At 37.6% G+C, this 19736-nt stretch overlaps 1 protein-coding gene across 2 annotated transcripts in view; it reads right to left on the bottom strand.

Annotated features, from left to right (window-relative positions):
• The window catches only part of EPB41L5 (erythrocyte membrane protein band 4.1 like 5), a 174884-nt gene that overhangs the window by 89011 nt on the left and 66137 nt on the right, over positions 1 to 19736 (bottom strand). Inside the window, exons 13-17 of one of the 2 annotated variants that reach the window (XM_010376442.2) lie at positions 19384 to 19490; positions 17807 to 17834; positions 9179 to 9221; positions 8653 to 8768; positions 2068 to 5432 (exon numbers count right to left, since the gene is read on the bottom strand). In XM_010376442.2, the coding sequence (XP_010374744.1) occupies positions 5252 to 5432; positions 8653 to 8768; positions 9179 to 9221; positions 17807 to 17834; positions 19384 to 19490 (475 nt within the window). In that variant the 3' untranslated portion in view covers positions 2068 to 5251. Of the gene's footprint in view, positions 1 to 2067; positions 5433 to 8652; positions 8769 to 9178; positions 9222 to 17806; positions 17835 to 19383; positions 19491 to 19736 lie in introns of those variants that run through there. The other variant, XM_030916732.1, reaches the window with a different exon arrangement.

Here is a 19736-nt window from a genome sequence, read left to right as displayed (position 1 = left end):
TTTGAACAGTGAACAACAACAAAAAGAAATTAAAAAAAAAAAAAAGACCCAACCAAGTGTTATAAATAACATTTTTTTGTCCAACACTTTAAATAAACTCCCCTCCAAAAAAAAGATGATTTGAATTATACTGGTATTACAATATTAGTGTTTGTATACTAGGTGCTTTTCAAAATAGACATATTATACACATAGCAGCACAAATAAAATTTATTTTTCTCTGTAAATTCTTTTAAAAGTATATTATCTATGATTATCCTATCAAGGTCAGAAACATTAGGTCTTACTCCAAGATAGGTAAATGCCTTTGAAATTCAACAAAAAGAGACAATGATCTTATGAGCTCATTTATGTTCATGCATGAAAGTGTGAAGGTCACTAGCTTTGCTATGTTTCTACAAGTTTCTTTGACTGTAAAAACAGTCAAAATAAAACCAACCTAATTCAAGATGTTAAAATTAATTATGTTAAATAAAATTAGCCAAAGCACTATAAATTAAATGACATAATACTTAAGCTCTGTGCTGCTGACACCCTTTGATCAAAAGGACGGTGACCCAGTAAGGTGCTTCTGGAGGGTATTACTTCTCTAATTCCGAATTTATCATCACTGACCCTTTAGGCATAATAAAATGCAGAGTGTAAATAGATTGCTGACAATTTATTTAATTTAGATTGAGCTACTTATAAATACCTGATAGCTCTGGAAACAACATACATATCCATCTTGCAAATATCAGTAGAAAGAATACGTGCAATATTTGATAAGAAATTCTGAAGCATATGGCAACTTTTATAAAATAGACAAGTTTAATTTTACTACCATCCAGTCTTAGCCCTTTACTTTCCTCACCCCTTTCGCTGCCTCCATCCCTAACACCCATCCAATCCAGTTTCTCTCATCAGGAATTCACAAATGAATTCTTTACAACAAGGTTTTCAACAAAAGAAAAACCATGATGTGAATCTTCCCTTAAACGTAACAGTACTGATTAATTCAAATTCTATAGAAATGGCTACTTTCAATATGAACGGAAGCTCTTACTCTTCAATTACAATCTGCTAAGATATATATGGGGCATTATATCAGCATCTGTCCTGCAGATTAAGAATAATTTTAAAGTGAGTGAAGTCAAACCTTACAGCTTTCTAAAAGACCAGGAAAGCTTGTTATTCATTGTGCCTCTTTGGCTTCTACTATAGAAACAGTACTTTTTTTAATGATATATATACCATGAAATCTTTTCTTGAACCCAGAGCTTCTGTACTTAAAATATTATGATCCAAATTCCTCTCTTTCAAGAAAAAAAAATCAGCAATGACAATACTTAGCAATTATCATCTGAGCTAGTAATGTCTAAAACAATTATAAGGGCCATACATTAGTGGCCATTTTTAAGCTCACTAAACGAAGATGGGCTTATAAAGGTGGGGGCCGGGCTATTTAAGATACAGATCTATTTATATTTAGAGGATGCGCTAAATACTTTGAGTGGCGATCCCCATATACATAATTATACTGAACTCAGATTGAAACCTGCCTACAAATTTTGTTCTTTAAGTATTAGTAAGTTCTGCTTATTTAGGTCTTCTACGGACAAACTGCAACCAACCACTCAGTATTAAACCAATAGTCCAGTATTAAACCCTCTGAAACCTTAATCTTTGTCTGGCAGGAAGGACTTGAGATATAAAACCAACCTCTATGTGAGCGGGATGCATTAAATGAGTTAAGCTGCTTATAATGAAGCTTCATTATCTTGAAGCATTATAAACTCATCGAAATATAAAATATCTATAAATTTCTATATACATAGTTTAAGTTTGAAAATTTTTCTAAAATCTAAAAGAAAACTAAAAAAAGACAGAAGAAATGCTTCCCTTACATGTTTTCCTATCAGAAATGGACTTTTTCCAGCTAATATGCCTCTATTAATTAAACCAAGGAGCTTGAAATTCTAAAGTTCAAAAAGGATCAAAAATAGTAATACAATCTAAAAATAATATGGTTTTGGCTTCAGAATTTTATTTTAAAGGTTGTACAGTATCAGATTATGAGACTGTTGCAAACCTGGGTAATCTGTCAGGTGTCTGAGATGAAAGAGAAAAGCCAGTAAAATGAAAAGACAAAGTAAATACATTTTCCATTTGATATAACCATTCAGTAGTAATGTAACCATCCAGTCAGCCACTGAATGGTTAACCAGTCAGCCACTGAAGAATGGTTAACCAGTTAGCCACTGAATGGTTAACCAGTCAGCCACTGAAGAATGGTTAACCAGTCAGCCACTGAATGGTTAACCAGTCAGCCACTGAAGAATGGTTAACCAGTTAGCCACTGAATGGTTAACCAGTTAGCCACTGAATGGTTAACCAGTCAGCCACTGAAGAATGGTTAACCAGTTAGCCACTGAATGGTTAACCAGTTAGCCACTGAAGAATGGTTAACCAGTTAGCCACTGAATGGTTAACCAGTCAGCCACTGAAGAATGGTTAACCAGTTAGCCACTGAATGGTTAACCAGTTAGCCACTGAAGAATGGTTAACCAGTTAGCCACTGAATGGTTAACCAGTCAGCCACTGAAGAATGGTTAACCAGTTAGCCACTGAAGAATGGTTAACCAGTCAGCCACTGAATGGTTAACCAGTCAGCCACTGAAGAATGGTTAACCAGTTAGCCACTGAATGGTTAACCAGTCAGCCACTGAAGAATGGTTAACCAGTTAGCCACTGAATGGTTAACCAGTTAGCCACTGAAGAATGGTTAACCAGTTAGCCACTGAAGAATGGTTAACCAGTCAGCCACTGAATGGTTAACCAGTCAGCCACTGAAGAATGGTTAACCAGTTAGCCACTGAATGGTTAACCAGTTAGCCACTGAATGGTTAACCAGTCAGCCACTGAAGAATGGTTAACCAGTTAGCCACTGAATGGTTAACCAGTCAGCCACTGAAGAATGGTTAACCAGTTAGCCACTGAATGGTTAACCAGTTAGCCACTGAATGGTTAACCAGTCAGCCACTGAAGAATGGTTAACCAGTTAGCCACTGAATGGTTAACCAGTTAGCCACTGAAGAATGGTTAACCAGTTAGCCACTGAATGGTTAACCAGTCAGCCACTGAAGAATGGTTAACCAGTTAGCCACTGAATGGTTAACCAGTTAGCCACTGAAGAATGGTTAACCAGTTAGCCACTGAATGGTTAACCAGTCAGCCACTGAAGAATGGTTAACCAGTTAGCCACTGAATGGTTAACCAGTTAGCCACTGAAGAATGGTTAACCAGTTAGCCACTGAATGGTTAACCAGTCAGCCACTGAAGAATGGTTAACCAGTTAGCCACTGAAGAATGGTTAACCAGTCAGCCACTGAATGGTTAACCAGTCAGCCACTGAAGAATGGTTAACCAGTTAGCCACTGAATGGTTAACCAGTCAGCCACTGAAGAATGGTTAACCAGTTAGCCACTGAATGGTTAACCAGTTAGCCACTGAAGAATGGTTAACCAGTTAGCCACTGAAGAATGGTTAACCAGTCAGCCACTGAATGGTTAACCAGTCAGCCACTGAAGAATGGTTAACCAGTTAGCCACTGAATGGTTAACCAGTTAGCCACTGAATGGTTAACCAGTCAGCCACTGAAGAATGGTTAACCAGTTAGCCACTGAATGGTTAACCAGTTAGCCACTGAAGAATGGTTAACCAGTTAGCCACTGAATGGTTAACCAGTCAGCCACTGAAGAATGGTTAACCAGTTAGCCACTGAAGAATGGTTAACCAGTCAGCCACTGAATGGTTAACCAGTCAGCCACTGAAGAATGGTTAACCAGTTAGCCACTGAATGGTTAACCAGTCAGCCACTGAAGAATGGTTAACCAGTTAGCCACTGAATGGTTAACCAGTTAGCCACTGAAGAATGGTTAACCAGTTAGCCACTGAAGAATGGTTAACCAGTCAGCCACTGAATGGTTAACCAGTCAGCCACTGAAGAATGGTTAACCAGTCAGCCACTGAATGGTTAACCAGTCAGCCACTGAAGAATGGTTAACCAGTTAGCCACTGAATGGTTAACCAGTCAGCCACTGAAGAATGGTTAACCAGTCAGCCACTGAATGGTTAACCAGTCAGCCACTGAAGAATGGTTAACCAGTTAGCCACTGAATGGTTAACCAGTCAGCCACTGAAGAATGGTTAACCAGTCAGCCACTGAAGAATGGTTAACCAGTCAGCCACTGAATGGTTAACCAGTTAGCCACTGAAGAATGGTTAACCAGTCAGCCACTGAATGGTTAACCAGTTAGCCACTGAAGAATGGTTAACCAGTTAGCCACTGAATGGTTAACCAGTCAGCCACTGAAGAATGGTTAACCAGTTAGCCACTGAATGGTTAACCAGTCAGCCACTGAAGAATGGTTAACCAGTTAGCCACTGAAGAATGGTTAACCAGTTAGCCACTGAAGAATGGTTAACCAGTTAGCCACTGAAGAATGGTTAACCAGTTAGCCACTGAATGGTTAACCAGTTAGCCACTGAAGAATGGTTAACCAGTTAGCCACTGAAGAATGGTTAACCAGTTAGCCACTGAAGAATGGTTAACCAGTTAGCCACTGAATGGTTAACCAGTTAGCCATTCAAAAGTAACCATTCAGATTTCTCTACACATGAGCCACATTATTAATGTGATCTCTAAACGTTTTGGTAAGTTAAAATATTTGTGTTTATTAAAAAGTAAAAGTGTTTGTAATTTAAAATTACATTCATTCAAATCTTAGGCACTTAAATTAAGGCATGTGTCACTTTAGACATATTAAAATAGTGTATAAGAACAAGTTTTTAATAAATATCTCAAAAGGCTGATATATCATGCCTGGACATGCTTCCAGTGTGTTTTTAGTGTGTCTGATTCTTTTAACCTCGATCTCTTTGGATGGCACATGGTGGGGGAATAATGGGCACTTTGTTCACAAACACAAACTTTCTCCTTAGATATAGTCTGGGTGATGTGTTCACATACTAAAATCATGAAAATCTTTCCAAAATCACAATGGTATACATACTCTTTTCAATACAAAAAATTAATCATTATCATTGACGGCATATGGCTTCTTAGATTCCTTGCCCCTTTCATAGAAGAACTCAATTACAAACAGCACTAAACAACTAGTGACTCACTATAAATTCTCCCAGAAACACCAGATAATGTATACCATCAACTTGCATGACAAAGAGTCCCAATGCCTAACAGGCTCAACACTCATATCTCAGTCATGCCTGCATGGCCAGGAAAATGAACATCATGACGGATTCCTGCATTCTTCACATTGTGCTCATGAACAAAGTCAGTGTAGTTTCTATGTGCGGTCTGGGGTGGGGGCAAGGCCCTTGTGTTCCACTGGTTTCCACCACGTTGACAGCAGTCACTGGCAGCAGAGAGCCTGGATGGTTGGGGAGTGGGAGGGGAGCACAGTTAGTCAACAGGAATAGGAGAAAATGGATGTGTAAGAGATAATAAAGGTGAAAGGTAATGTCACTAGCATGCACTGCTGCTATGAGTAGTTAACAACATCTACTCCATGCAATGAATAACAAAGTGGGGGAAATCCACAAAGTTACATGTAATGAAAAATACCAATATGGAAATACATGTAAGTAATCTGACTCAGTTAAAGTGAATTAAAGAAGAAATTTCTCAGAAAGCAAGACACTCTGTATCTGTCCCTGATGTTGTTACTAACACTAAAAGCAGAAATGCTGTTAGGGGTTTTAATCAGAAGAAAAAAATATTCATAATCTACTTACTTCAAATATTTGAAAAAATAACTATACATAAGGACAAAAGCATGTATGGAAAAGGAAGACTGAAAATTCTTCCTTAAATTATGAGATTTCACAGAACTGAAACCCAGGGAACAAAATTCAGACAGAGCACTAAAAATAAAAAATCTACCCTCAGAGGCCATGTAGTTTTACATCAATGTTCCCAATTAACAATAGAGAATCATTGCTCCTTATATAATCAAAGTTCACAAGACCTCAAAATGAAATTCAACAGGTACAGATAATGTGATCAGATGATACACCTTCTCCAAGAAGTAGTTTAGTAAGCATATTAGGCACCTCTTATCACAGTGCTATAGAAAAGGCCTACAGAATTCTAAGACTGAAACATGCATACGTGCAGTTCTTGGTTAGAAGTGATCAGAGTCCTCCAGTAGAAAGAAAGCAAATCAAAGTCTGGTGACTTGGCAGAAAGGGCGGCACATAGTTCAAATAACTACAAAGGAAAATACCACCCCAAACATAAAATATGTGCAAAAATACATTTTTAGTAAGTGTTATCTTTCTAACTCAACCAAAACATTAATCTTCACCTTTATCCCTTAGGGAAACCGTAAAGAAATTAAAATAATGTTTCAAAACAAACCTGGAAGGCTTTTTTATAACAAAATCATCTTTCTTTTAACTGAAATACAATTTGTTCATCAGACCTGGCTCACAAAAATCACAACCCTCAAGTTATGGTCTCTAAAAATTTAGAAAACTAAATTAGGTTAAAAACCCCTATCAACCCAAGAGTTTCTAAACACTGTTCAGTTTTGTTTCTGTTGTTGCTTACAAATGATTTGTGGGTTTACAATACATGAATTGTTTCTCAAAATGTGAAATTTTAAATACCTGATTATTCTAAGCTACTGATATGCCAAATCATTCACTCTAATAATGCTGTCATTTAAAAGACACCAGCAAAAAAATGCTGAAGACTTGAACAGGGAGTAGGTTTAGATTAAATTGGTTGAAAGTTATCTGCCAGAAATAGAATGGGCCATTATTCTGCCCAATTGTTCAAACACAGGAAGCACTTCCAAATTTTAACCACTTACCACTTTCTAAAGGAGGACTGTTTTATATTCTTTTGAAAGCATTAACAAGAATCAAAGCATGCAGAAAAAAGAATGAAATGCTGAGTACATCTGAAATTAAGGCGGAAGAGTCCATTATTTCCAAAACATGCCGGCTCTATATTCAGTTCCATGCCCTTGTTGACATACACTGAGGCTTATTTTGTTATAAAGAGCACCACTTTACTCTATTTCAGCAAAGGAGGTCTCAGCACAACCACATAAAGAAAGGAAAACACACAGCTCCAAATTTTTCATTTTCCTTAAAATTTAATAAATTCAATGCTCTTTCTAAAGGATGCATCAAATTAACCAAGTAGTACCTAAGAAATAAAATCACACAGATTTAAATATGTACCTATTAATATGGAAAAACTGAGATTCAGTGTTGTAATATAGTATGCCAACTAATTAGACTCTCATTCCATATGAATGTAAAAGGCAAACATATAAAAGACACTTCTTTTACAGCTGAAGTCTCAGTACTGTTTTTCCTTGCAAACAGAACTTGGTGGTAACATCAATGAGTTAAAACTTAACTGCTTACAGGAGCTGTGTTTTCCATAAGAAATTGAAGACACTTTCTAAAAATGACTTTAAAAAATAAATTTGATATTTATAAGCCTCGTTCTTTACACTTTTAAGTGTGTACCCAGATGCACACAAATATACACAAAGTATCACCACCACACACGCATGTAGAAAGAAAATAAAAAGGAGAAAATGGGGCCAGGGGAGAAGAGAACTCAATCTTATAAACTAATCGCAAGTTATTTGGAACTGACGTAAAAATATGCCCAAATATCAAGAGCAAGGCACCTTGCAGTTAGTTAAGCCAAAATAGCAGTGAAAAATAATTACATAGCAAAGACTGAAAATAATCACCAACCACTGTTGACCCACCACCATGAAGGAAGAACTGGCTGCACAGAAAGCTGACCAAAACCTTGAGATCACCACAGTAATGCATTAGATTTCAGGTACTACACAAACTAAGAGCAAGAGAAAAAGAGAAAAATCCTATGAATTATCAAAATTCATTTCACAAACAGAAAAATAACTTGAACAGGTGACACACCCAACATGACCACTGAATCAATCCCCAAGAAGCCCCCACCAAGCCACATATATTTATTTGGGAAAGGATAAACTCAAGTGATTAACTCCAATAAGACACAAAGTATCCATACTTGTATATTTACTATTAATCTAAAAAAAAAACCTGGAAGTCTAAATAATTAAAGTATCCTTTTCCTGTCATCAGATTCTCTCTCAGTCTCCTTAGGGTATCTCATGCTTTATCAGATTTTAATCATGTTTCGCTTCCGACTTTACCCTCTGTCTTTAATGAGGAAAACACACTCGAAGCAGCATCATGTTGTCTGGAATAACATGTAGTGGATATACTTTCCTTACGGACCTGGGAAAACATTCTACTGTCTTCTTCAACAGAGTCATCCACCACTACCACATCAAGCTAATAAGAGCAGATGTATTTTAAATGTATTAATGTTTTGTTTCAAATAAATAATAAGGACAGCTGTCTGATGGTCTTCATTTAGACAACTGTACTCCCTTTATCACCAACATCCTTATTTTCCCCATCTCAATCTGATTATTTAATAACATGCTTTCCAGCTCACAAATATGAATAATTTGCTTTCAATCATATTTAAAGTACTTTAAGATTACGGCCTGGAATTCCGAATACAATTAAGTAGGCAATATTTTATTTTAGTTTAAGGAATTAACAAACCATTTCCTGTCATGCTGGTCTGTTCCAGGATTCTGTGGCAGATTCTCTATCTCCACTGGCACAGGAGCAGAGGAAATGGAAGGACTCACAAGCAGAGCAGATCTCATCCCCCAAGCCTTTGGACAAAAATTACAAAAATTATCTATTTTGCCTAGATAACAGATCTCTTCATCAACAAATACTAAAATGGAGTACTATTTACAAAGCCAACAAATAAAATGTAACCAAATGCTTGAATTTTATATACCACCTCAGAGATAGTTAATGAATGAAATATTAGTAATCAGTTAAATTATGTTCTTGGATTCACAGTGACAGAAAATGTTATACAGCAGCTGTTTCATTTACAAAATCTCAGAGAAAAAAAAACAGGAAGTTATTACTGAACCACTAAAGGGAAAAGGAAAAGAAAAGGCACACAATTTGTGCAAGGTTACACACACCACTACGAAAATCCAATCAATAGTACTACTGTTACCATAATTAACCGGTGATCCGGTGTTTTAGAAACTTAATATTGTCTTACCTGTTGGGAGCCATTACTTTGGGTCAAAACATTATTGTGAACACTGTAATGGGGGAAAAAATCTATTAAAAATTCTATATGAAATCTCAGGACTTCACTTTGTATGATGACACATACACGAACAAAATATTTATTTTAAAGATATTAACATTTTGTTTCAAATAAAGAATAAAACTACTGCTGGTACCTAAAACTAAGAATGTCAGATACCCAAAAACACTTGTTCTTTTTTTTTTTTTTTTTTTTTTTGAGGCGGAGTCTCGCTCTGTCGCCCGGACTGGAGTGCAGTGGCCCGATCTCAGCTCACTGCAAGCTCCGCCTCCCGGGTTTGCGCCATTCTCCCGCCTCAGCCTCCCGAGTAGCTGGGACTACAGGCGCCCGCCACCTCGCCCGGCTAGTTTTTGTATTTTTAGTAGAGACGGGGTTTCACTGTGTTAGCCAGGATGGTCTCGATCTCCTGACCTCGTGATCTGCCCGTCTCGGCCTCCCAAAGTGCTGGGATTACAGGCTTGAGCCACCGCGCCCGGCCAACACTTGTTCTTATAGACAAATACTTGCTTTTCTATAGTTGCTCATTTGATGTTTCCATATACCTGTATTTTAATCATGCTTTAGAGGTATGCTTCACAACTAATGTTTATTCTTTGGACGACAGCTGTCAAGGATGACCTAACAAAGACAGCAACACAAGACCCACATAAACTTAACTGTCACTTCTTTTGTATATTCCTACCCTCAAGATTTTCCAGTATCAGGAACAACTCAGCATTTTATAACTCAAAAGGCCTTAGTATAAAAGGTTTAGAAAGTTTGAAAATTCTGTGTGTACACCTTCCTCTCCAAATGACTTATAAACACGTTTTAAAATTTTCAGTTGAGGCCAGGCACGGTGGCTCACGCCTGTAATCCTAGCCCTTTGGGAGGCCAAGGTGGGCGGATTATGAGGTCAGGAGATAGGGACTATCCTGGCTAACACGGTAAAACCCCATCTGTACTAAAAATACAAAAAAATTAGCCTGGCGTGGTGCGGGTGCCTGTAGTCCCAGCTACTTGGGAGGCTGAGGCAGGAGAATGGCATGAACCCGGGAGGCAGAGCTTGCAGTGAGCTGAGATTGCGCCACTGCACTCCAGCCTGGGCAACAGAGCCAAACTCCATCTCAAAAAAAAAAAAAAAAAAAAAACCACAAAAAACAAAAACAAACTCAGTTTAGTTTGTACCCATCCCCACCCTGCCATCCCCACAAAAAGCACTTGAAAAAACCCTCAACCTATAATACAAAAAAAAAAATAGAAACTACAGAACAGCAGAAAAAAAAATTCAATAAAATAAAAACTCAAAGATGAACTATAACTCACAACGAAATGAGAAAAAAGGTTTCCTAATGTCAGACATTCGAAAACAAGGATAAATGGTATCCTTGAAATAAGAAATTCAACTAACGTAAAAAATAATTCGAAGATTAAAAAAATTCCTTGAAAGTGAGAAAAAAATTTACAGATTTAACGACAGCACTGTGTTTCAGGAAAAAGAGACAGAAAATGAAATACAATCAATCCCTTATTGTTCGGCCACTAATCTTCAAGGATAAGGAAGGAATACTTCGGGTACCCCGAGTAGATTTAAAAGCAAATCTCTACCAATTATCAGGTTGGCAAAGACCTCCCGTAGCAATAATCAAGAATATTATTTTATAACCAGCCAACATGTCATTCTACTAAGGAAACAAGCAAAGCTCTCAAATACAATCTCTGAATAGAGTATCCAGAAGCCTTTCTAACAAGGTGAGAGCAAAAACCACTACCTGATAATGAAAGCCAACCAGTTAAGAACCGAAGAATAAAGAGAGGCCCTGCTAAAAAGCTGGGGAATGAAGACTGAACACATTTTATATTCTACTTTTTTAAGAACTACAGATCAATTACAAGTTGCGTCACCATAACTTGCATTATCACTGTCTGGGTTCAAAGCCAAGCTGTGTCATTAGGTCTACTCTGCATACCTTGGGTTACTCAGTTGCATGGGACTGTTAGAACGACTAAATGAGTTAATACTAGCGAAATACAAATAATAGCAATTACAACAACAAAAAAATACCTTTAAAAGAAATACTATTGGTGAGGCATGGTGGCTCATGCCTGTAATCCCAGCACTCTCAGGGGCCGAGGCAGGAGGACGCCTGAGCCCAGGGATTTGAGACCAGCCTGGGCAACAGAGCCAGACCTCTAGCTCTTCAAAAAATTTAAAAATAGCTACGTGTTGGGGTGTGTGCCTGAAGCAGTTTCATATACTTTGGAGGCTGAGGCAGGAGGACTGCCTGATCCCAGGAGGTTGAGGCTACAGTGAGCCATGATCATGCCACTGCACTGCAGCCTGGGTGGACCCTGTCTCATAAACAAAACAAACAAACAAACAAACAAAAAACCACCACCCCTCCCTCAAAAATAAATAAATAAATAAATAAAACAATTTAGTGTAGATTCACTGCCATGGCAATGTTAAAGATTATATCCATCAGGTACAATTTCTTTTTACTAACCATGTTGCTCTTCCTCGAATACCCATGATCCTAAGCCTTAATGAAATCTCATCCTGCCTGCTTGGTACAGAGGTTAGACTTACTAGTCCATGGTCCCTTGGTTATTCTCAGAAGCTTTGCCTTTAACTAGAAATAACTTTAGTAGGTGATCAGTAAGAATAACATGAGAACAAAATACTTATAAGTGATGTTAATTGAATCATAGCTTCCTGTTGTAAATTGTCTGAAATACAAAAAGCATTATTTTCTGATAATTATATACATTCTTTCACTTCCATGAGTATTAAGGAATTACTGAATTATTTCTCATTACTAATCTAGTTCAAACTTCCCTTTTTAAAGGACTAGATAAAATAACTGACCCTTTTGCTTTTACATAGTATACCTCCTACTCATTTGATTTCCTCTACCATTTTTTCTTTTCCTCTTCCCTGTCTTCAAGACTGCATATTAAGCCTGTATAAGACGTACCAGTAATTGAAATGTCAACTATCCTTTAAACATCACCTCTTAAAATACTGTATAGTATTCATGACTCACAAGAGTAGTTAGGAGCCAAAATAGTACAAGAAAAATGACTGACATTAGAGAATTTAAAAATCTGTTATTCAAATGGGCATTTTACAAAACTGCAGAATACAAGGTTGAGAAGCTTTTCAGGTCTAGTTGTGCCTTTTCAAACAGTACTGTTTTCCATGGTTCAGTGGAGCAAAACTGTTCATACAAACAGAACTGGAAGGGCAAGAGTGAAAGGGCATACAACATGCCAGTCTGAGCTCAGGTTTTCTCAAGCACTGCGATGGGTGGTGCTCAATACCCTTCAGGAGAGTTGGGTCCTCCTCTAGATCCCATTTCTAAAAGCCTAGTCTAAAAAAAAAAATCATCCCTTAAATATGCCATTTCTGCTATGTTTTCCAGAGCCAAAAGCATCACTAACGAAGAGACACTAACATTTAGCCATTAAATTAATCATAATTCCAAAACAGGCACTATATATATTCATTTTTTCTTTTTTTTTGCAAATAAAAGCCTTAATTTTTCAACTATGTATCATTGCTGAATACTTTGTTCACATTTCTGCTAACTTTAGCAGGTACTCACTTTTTACTTTAAGCTCTAATATTCCATACCCCAGCCTCCTTTTCAGGAAAGCAAGACATAATCCATTAAATAAACAAAATAGTTTCAAAGATAAAAATCTCAAATATTACTCCATTTTTCTTTTTCTTTTTTTTTTATTTGAGATGGAGTCTCGCTCTGTCACCCAGGCTAGAGAGCAGTGGCGCAATCTCGGCTCAGTGCAACTTCCGACTCCAGGGTTAAAGCAATTCTCCTATCTCAGCCTCCAGAGTAGCTGGGATTACAGGCATATGCCACTACACCCAGCTAATTTTTGTATTTTTAGTAGAGATGGAGTTTTGCCATGTTGGCCTGGCTGGTCTCCAACTCCTGACCTCAGATGATCTGCCTGCCTTGGCCTCCCAAAGTGTTAGGATTACAGGCATGAGCCACTCCTCCCAGCCATTACTCCACTTTTCTGAAAAGCATAGCTTATAAACAAATCCAAGAAAAATAAAAGTATACAGCACAGAAAAGGCACAAAATGTTGATTTTTAACCGATAAAAATTTCACGGAGAGAATTTCACAGAAATTTCACTTCCTCCCTGTTCTATTTATTTATTCATTTATTTTCAACAGCCTATTGACAGCTAAAGAAACTTGAGGGGAGTCCTTGTTCAAAAAGCAGAGTGCTACTATAGTCAATCACTAATCATGGACTGGCTTTAACAGCTTTCAAAGTGAAAAAAAAAAAAGGACATTTCAAGGTGAGGCTGATGATACTCAATATCCAAAAATAACCAATTTCTTTCAAAAAAGGTCTAGTGAGACACCTGCCATATAAGAGTACAGACAAATTCAAAAATAAACTAGATTTGTGGGTATGGTCTGAATCTTATCTTTAACCGGCATTCTAGGAGACTCTAACACATACAAATTGTTAAGCATTATATGAGACTATAGACTCACTGTAATAAATATTAAAGTTAATGGAGCCGGCCAGGTGTGGTGGCTCACACCTGTAATCCTAGCCCTTTGGGAGGCCGAGGCATACGGATCACTTGAGGTGGGGAGTTTGAAACCAGCCTGGCCAACACGGTGAAACCCTGTCTCTACTAAAAATCCAAAAAATTAGGTGGGCATGGTGGTGCGTGCCTGTTATCCCAGCTACTTGGGAGGCTGAGGCAGGAGAATCACTTGAACCCGGGAGGCAGAGGTTGCAATGAGCCAAGATCACGTCATTGCAATCCAACCTGGGCGACAGAGCAAGACTCTGTCTCAAAAAAAATTAATTAATTAATTAAAATAACGGAGCCATCAGAAGCAAGACCTTCAGAATGGTAATTTGAAAACAAAAGCAGATACTCTCCCCAGTGAAACAAATATTTAAGTGGTTCAAAAAACAAACAAAAAATTTTTCTTTCTTTTTTTTTTTGAGACAGGGTCTCATTTTGTTACCCAAGCTGGAGTGCAGTGGCACGACCTCAACTCACTGCAGTCTCCGCCACCCTGGCTCAAGCAATCCCCCTGCCTCATCCTTTAAGTAGCTGAGGACTACATGCGCACGCCACCACATGTGGCTAATTTTTTTTTGTAATTTTTGTAGAGAAAGGGTTTGGCCATTTTGCCCAGGCTGGTCTCAAACTCCTGGGCTCAAGTGATCCGCCCACCTCCGCCTCCCAAAGTGCTAGCACTACAGGCATAAGCCACTGCGCTCAGCCAAGAAAAAAATTTTTTTTTGTTTTTGAGACGGGGTCTCACTCCATTGCCCAGGTTGGAGTACAGTGGTGTGCGATCATGGCTTGTTGCAGCCTCGACTTCCTGGATTCAGGTGATTCTCCCACCTCCCAAGTACCTGGGACCCCAGGCAGGTACCATCACACCCAGCTAAATTTTGTGGTTTTTGTAGAAATGGGGTTTCACCACGTTGCCCAGGCTGGTCTGGAACTCCTGGGCTTAAGCAATCCTCCCGTTCTGGCCACCCAAAGTGCTGGGATTAGAGGCATAAACCACCATGCCTGGCCCCCTAGTTTTGTTTTTGTTTTTTGTTTTTTTGTTTTTGTTTTTGAGACGGAGTCTCACTCTATTGGCTAGGCTGGAGCACAATAGCGTGATCTCGGCTCACCGCAACCTCTGCCTCCCAGGTTCCAGCGATTCTCCTGCCTCAGCTTCCCAAGTAGCTGGGACTATAGGCGCCTGCCACTATGCCCAGCTAATTTTTGTATTTTTAATAGAGACAGGGTTTCACCATGTTGGCCAGGATGGTCTTGATCTCTTGACCTCATGATCTGCCCGCCCTGGCCTCCCAAAGTGCTGGGATTACGGGCATGAGCCACTGCACCCAGCTTCCCCGCCCTGCCATTTTTTTTTAAATCATTAAAAGGCACACACCAAGTAGAGAATCATTTATTCAAGAAAATCTACTAAATCTCATTAAGGCCTAAGTCTGTGACATTTGATCCACAATTTGCTTTCCTGTCCCTTTTTTCCAATCTTGGTGTGGTGGTAGCTCTACTTCTGGTGGGTGCAGCAAAGAAGATGGGGCTAATACTCCTCTAGTTCTCTATAGTTTAAATCGTCTATTTTAAATATGTTCAAGAACTAAGGAAACCACATCTAAAGAAATAAAGTATGACAACTGTGTCTCACAAATTGAGAGTATCATTACATAGACATTATAAAAAAGAACCAGAGACCAATTCTGGAATTGAAAAATACAGCAGCAGAAATAAATTAACAAAGGGGGTGCTCCATAAAAGATTTGAGTAGGTAAAAGAATCAGTAAGCTTGAAGACAGGTCGAGTGAGATTACATAGTCTGAAAAAAAAAAAAGTATAAAGAGAAGTGAACAGACTTGGAGACCTGTAGGAAACCATCAAGTGTAACAACTTACATGTTAATGAAAATTCCAGAAGGAGAAGAGAAAGAGAGCATAAAGAATATCTAGAGAAATAATGGGTGAAAACTTCCAGACTTGATGGAAAGGTTGTATCATGGAAAAGCAACTATATGAAAACTGGACTGGCAATATTTATATCAAATAAAATCAACTTTAAAACAAAAGTTACTAGACATAAAAAGGAACATTTTATCACAATAAAAAGAATAGTCCACCAGTACACTATAACAATTACCAACACATACATAACTACCCCCAATTCACAACATACAGGAAACAAAAACAGAAATGAACTGAAGGGAGAAATAGACAATAGTTGTAGACTACAATACTCCACTCTCAAAAACAGATTAAAATTAGGCAAAAGATGAACAATGAAACAGAAGATCTGAACACAATAAACTAACACACATCTATCAAACACTCCACTCAGAAACAGCAAAATATATACTCTTCTTAAGTACGCATAAACTATTTTCCTGGGTGACTCATATGGAGGGGTCATAAAACAAGTCTCATTAAGTTGAAAGGGACTGAAATCATATAAAGTATGTCCTCTACCCATTATGGAATAAACTTAGAAAAAAATAAAATTTTGATGTTCACAAATACATGGAAACTTAGCAACATACTCCTAAGTAATCAAACAAGTCAAAGAAGAAATCACAAGTTAGAAAATAATTTGAGACAACCAAAAAACAAGAACACAACATAGCAAAACTTATTGAACTAAAGGAGTGCTTGAAAGGAAATTTAATATCTTTAAATGTTAAAAAATAAATATCTCAGATAACCTAATCTTCCACCTTAAGATACTAGAAAAACAGCAAAGTAAACCTAAAGCAAGCAGAAAGAAAAAATAATATAGAGCAAAAATTAATGAAACAGAAAAATCAATGAAACCAAAAGTTGGTTCTATTTGATAAGGTCAACAAAATTGACAAACCTTTTGCTATACTAGTCAAGAAAAAAAAAAAAACTCAAAATACTAAAAATCAGAAAGGAATGAGGAGATATTACTATGGACCTTTTAGAAATACAAAGGAAAAGGGAATACAAACTGTATGTCAACAAACTAGATACCATAGATAAAACAGATAAACTCTAGAAAGACAACAACTCCCAAACTGAATCAAGAAGAAAAAGAGAATCAGGGAGGGCCCTGTGCTGTGGCTCATGCCTGTAATCCCAGCAAGATGTGAGGTGGAGGCAGGAGGACTGCTTGAGCCCAGGAGTTTGAGACCAGCCTGGGCAACACAGGGAGGCCCCATCTCTACAAAAAATGTAAAAATTAGCCAGGCATGATGGCAAGTGCCTAGAAGGATTGCTTGAGCCTAGGAGGGTGAGGCTGCAGTGAGCCAAGCCATGTCAAGCTGCCGGACTGTAGCCTGGGTGAAAGAGCTAGGCCCTGTACCACCACCCCCCTCCCAGAAAAAAGAGAAGAAAAGAAAATGTGAATAGATCTCTCACAAGAATTTTTCAGCTTCACATAAAGAGAAAGGTGGCTTTAATGGTGAATTCTACCATACATTTAAATAATTAATACCAATTATTTACAAATTCTTCCCAAGAAATAGATGAGGAGGGAACATACACAAACTTATTTTGTAAAGCCAGTATTACCCACCCCACATAAAAAACCAGACAATGACATTATAAGAAAACTACAGGCCAATATCTCTGATGAATAGACACACAAATCCAAAAACATACTAGGCTAATGAAATCCAGCAACATACAATATAAAGAAGGACTATACACCACAACCAAGTGGGATTTATCCCAGGAATAAAATGGCTTATTTGCAAATCAATTTTGTTCTTTGCGCTCCTTACGTACAAGGATCCTAATTTATCTTTAGATTCTCAGCCACTTGCCAATAACAAATGTATGTCATTCTCTTCATGAATGGCTCATCTGCCCCAACCCCATTCTTTACTTCCTTAAACTGCTCTAATTTTTCATCATGTCAATTTTATCTGGCATTACATGTTTATTTATTCCCCGATATATCCCTGGTGCATTAGGGACAACCTGACATTTTGATAGGTCTTAAATATTTGCTTAATGATAGCAACTACATAAATTCCAAACATTCTATATCAATTTCTAAGTTGCAAAACATTACTTACCTAAGTTCTTCAGGTTTTGTAGCACATGCTAACAGAAGAAAAAAGATAACACCTCATTAGTTTCTTCTTCCATGATAAACTGCTGCACTATTCAAAGCAAAACTTTAATTGCTTTATAAGCCATGTTTCACAACCATACATTTCTTTCTTTGAGAAAGGGTCTTTCATGTTTTTGTAGAGATAGGGGTGGGTCTCACTACTGTTGCCCAGGCTGGTCTCGATCTCCTGAGAGTTGAGCTTGTGGGCTCAAGCAATTCTCTCACACTGGCCTCCCAAAGTGCTGGGATTAATGGTGTGAGCCACCACATTTGGCCCCAACCATAAATCTAAAAACCTTCCATTGACCGAAGTGTCTTGGGGTTCACACCATAAAGTCAACAATGGCAATTATTTTCATTTTTCAAATAAAGCAACAGAATGCATATATATCTCCACCTTTCAAACAGAACCAATCTGTAAGCCTCCAGAGTGAGCTGACCGATTACGAATTATCATCAGTGGAAACCAAGAGGAAACTTAGGGTTTTAAAATCATCACAATTCATTTATAGCTGTATATTTAATTTATAGCCACACCAAAACTTATGAGTATAAATCATTTTTATAAAAAAGTCAACACTGCCAAACATCAGATCATTACAGTTGTTTCTGGACAACTCATGATGACTCTGATAGTGGAAATACTTAAAATTAAATTTGCATTTTAATGCAAATTCAGTTTAAAACCAAACATAAGGTTTAATTTATTTGTCAAGGTAAACAATGCTTTTTCTTATATGATCGATCTTAATCAGCAAGTAACAATTATGAATTAGGAAATGTCTGTGTAACAATGATGAATATATTTTAAAATAGTATTTAATAGAATCCTTAATATTATAATACAATATGAAATAAATTTTACTTAAAAAAATTCATCACAAGACAATGTTTTGGCCAGGCATGCCTGTAATCCTTTTAGGATTGGGGAGGCCAAGGTGGGCAGATCACTTGAGGTCAGGAGTTCAAGACCAGCCTGGCCAACATGGCAAAACTCCGTCTCTACTAAAAATACAAAAATGAGCCAGGAGTGGTGGCACATGCCTGTAACCCCAGCTACTCAGGAGGCTGAGGCATGAGAATCACTTGAATCTGGGAGGTGGAAGTTGCAGTGACCTGAGATCACACCACTGCACTCCAACCTAAGCGACAGAGTGAGACTATCTCAAAATAAATAAATAAATAAAAATAATATTTAAAAAAATTCCTAAGGGGATTAAGGGATGTTTTAGAATGAGATCTATAAGTCAAAAAGGGAGAGAATATGTTGCTCTACAGAAACACAGTTTTGTATACAAAAACTGAACACAACCTCAGACTATCATTTGAATTGGGATTAACATAAAGTTTAATCTCTGCTAACAATACAGGCAATTTTTCTCTATGTATCCCATGAAATTGATTCTGCCAGGAAAGTACTTTAGTTGACTGGAACAGACCTGAGGAGGAGACTGACGTAACTTCCTCTTATGGAAACAACACCAGCACATAATTAATTGTCAAGGAAAAATAATCCTTTGAAAGAGGGTTGCACCTCACCTTTCATTTGTAGAGTCCGTCTAGAATATCGTTTGCTGGGCCTTCTTTCAAAGGATGTTGATCTTCTAGCTTTATTGGTTTTTGTGGTCTGATACTCTGTTTTCCCACTAAATGAGGCATAACAGAAGGGACATTTTAGGTCTACAGTAATAAAGCACACACATATAAGACAGTCTACATTCAGGTTCTCCTTAAAAGAATCATCCTAAACTTCATCCTACAGGAACAACTACTAATAGTCTTGATCTCTCTCTTTACCATATCCTTCTTTCACTCTTTAGGCTTTTGTGAACTATGCAACAGATTATGTTGGTTTTATTTTTCTTGTATGTATGCATATCACCTAAGTACAC

This window comes from Rhinopithecus roxellana, chromosome 14 (genome assembly GCF_007565055.1).
Source record: "Rhinopithecus roxellana isolate Shanxi Qingling chromosome 14, ASM756505v1, whole genome shotgun sequence".
Taxonomy (NCBI): Eukaryota; Metazoa; Chordata; class Mammalia; order Primates; family Cercopithecidae; genus Rhinopithecus; species Rhinopithecus roxellana.
Note: the sequence above shows the minus strand (reverse complement) of the source record. Positions and strands in the feature narration are given on the sequence as shown.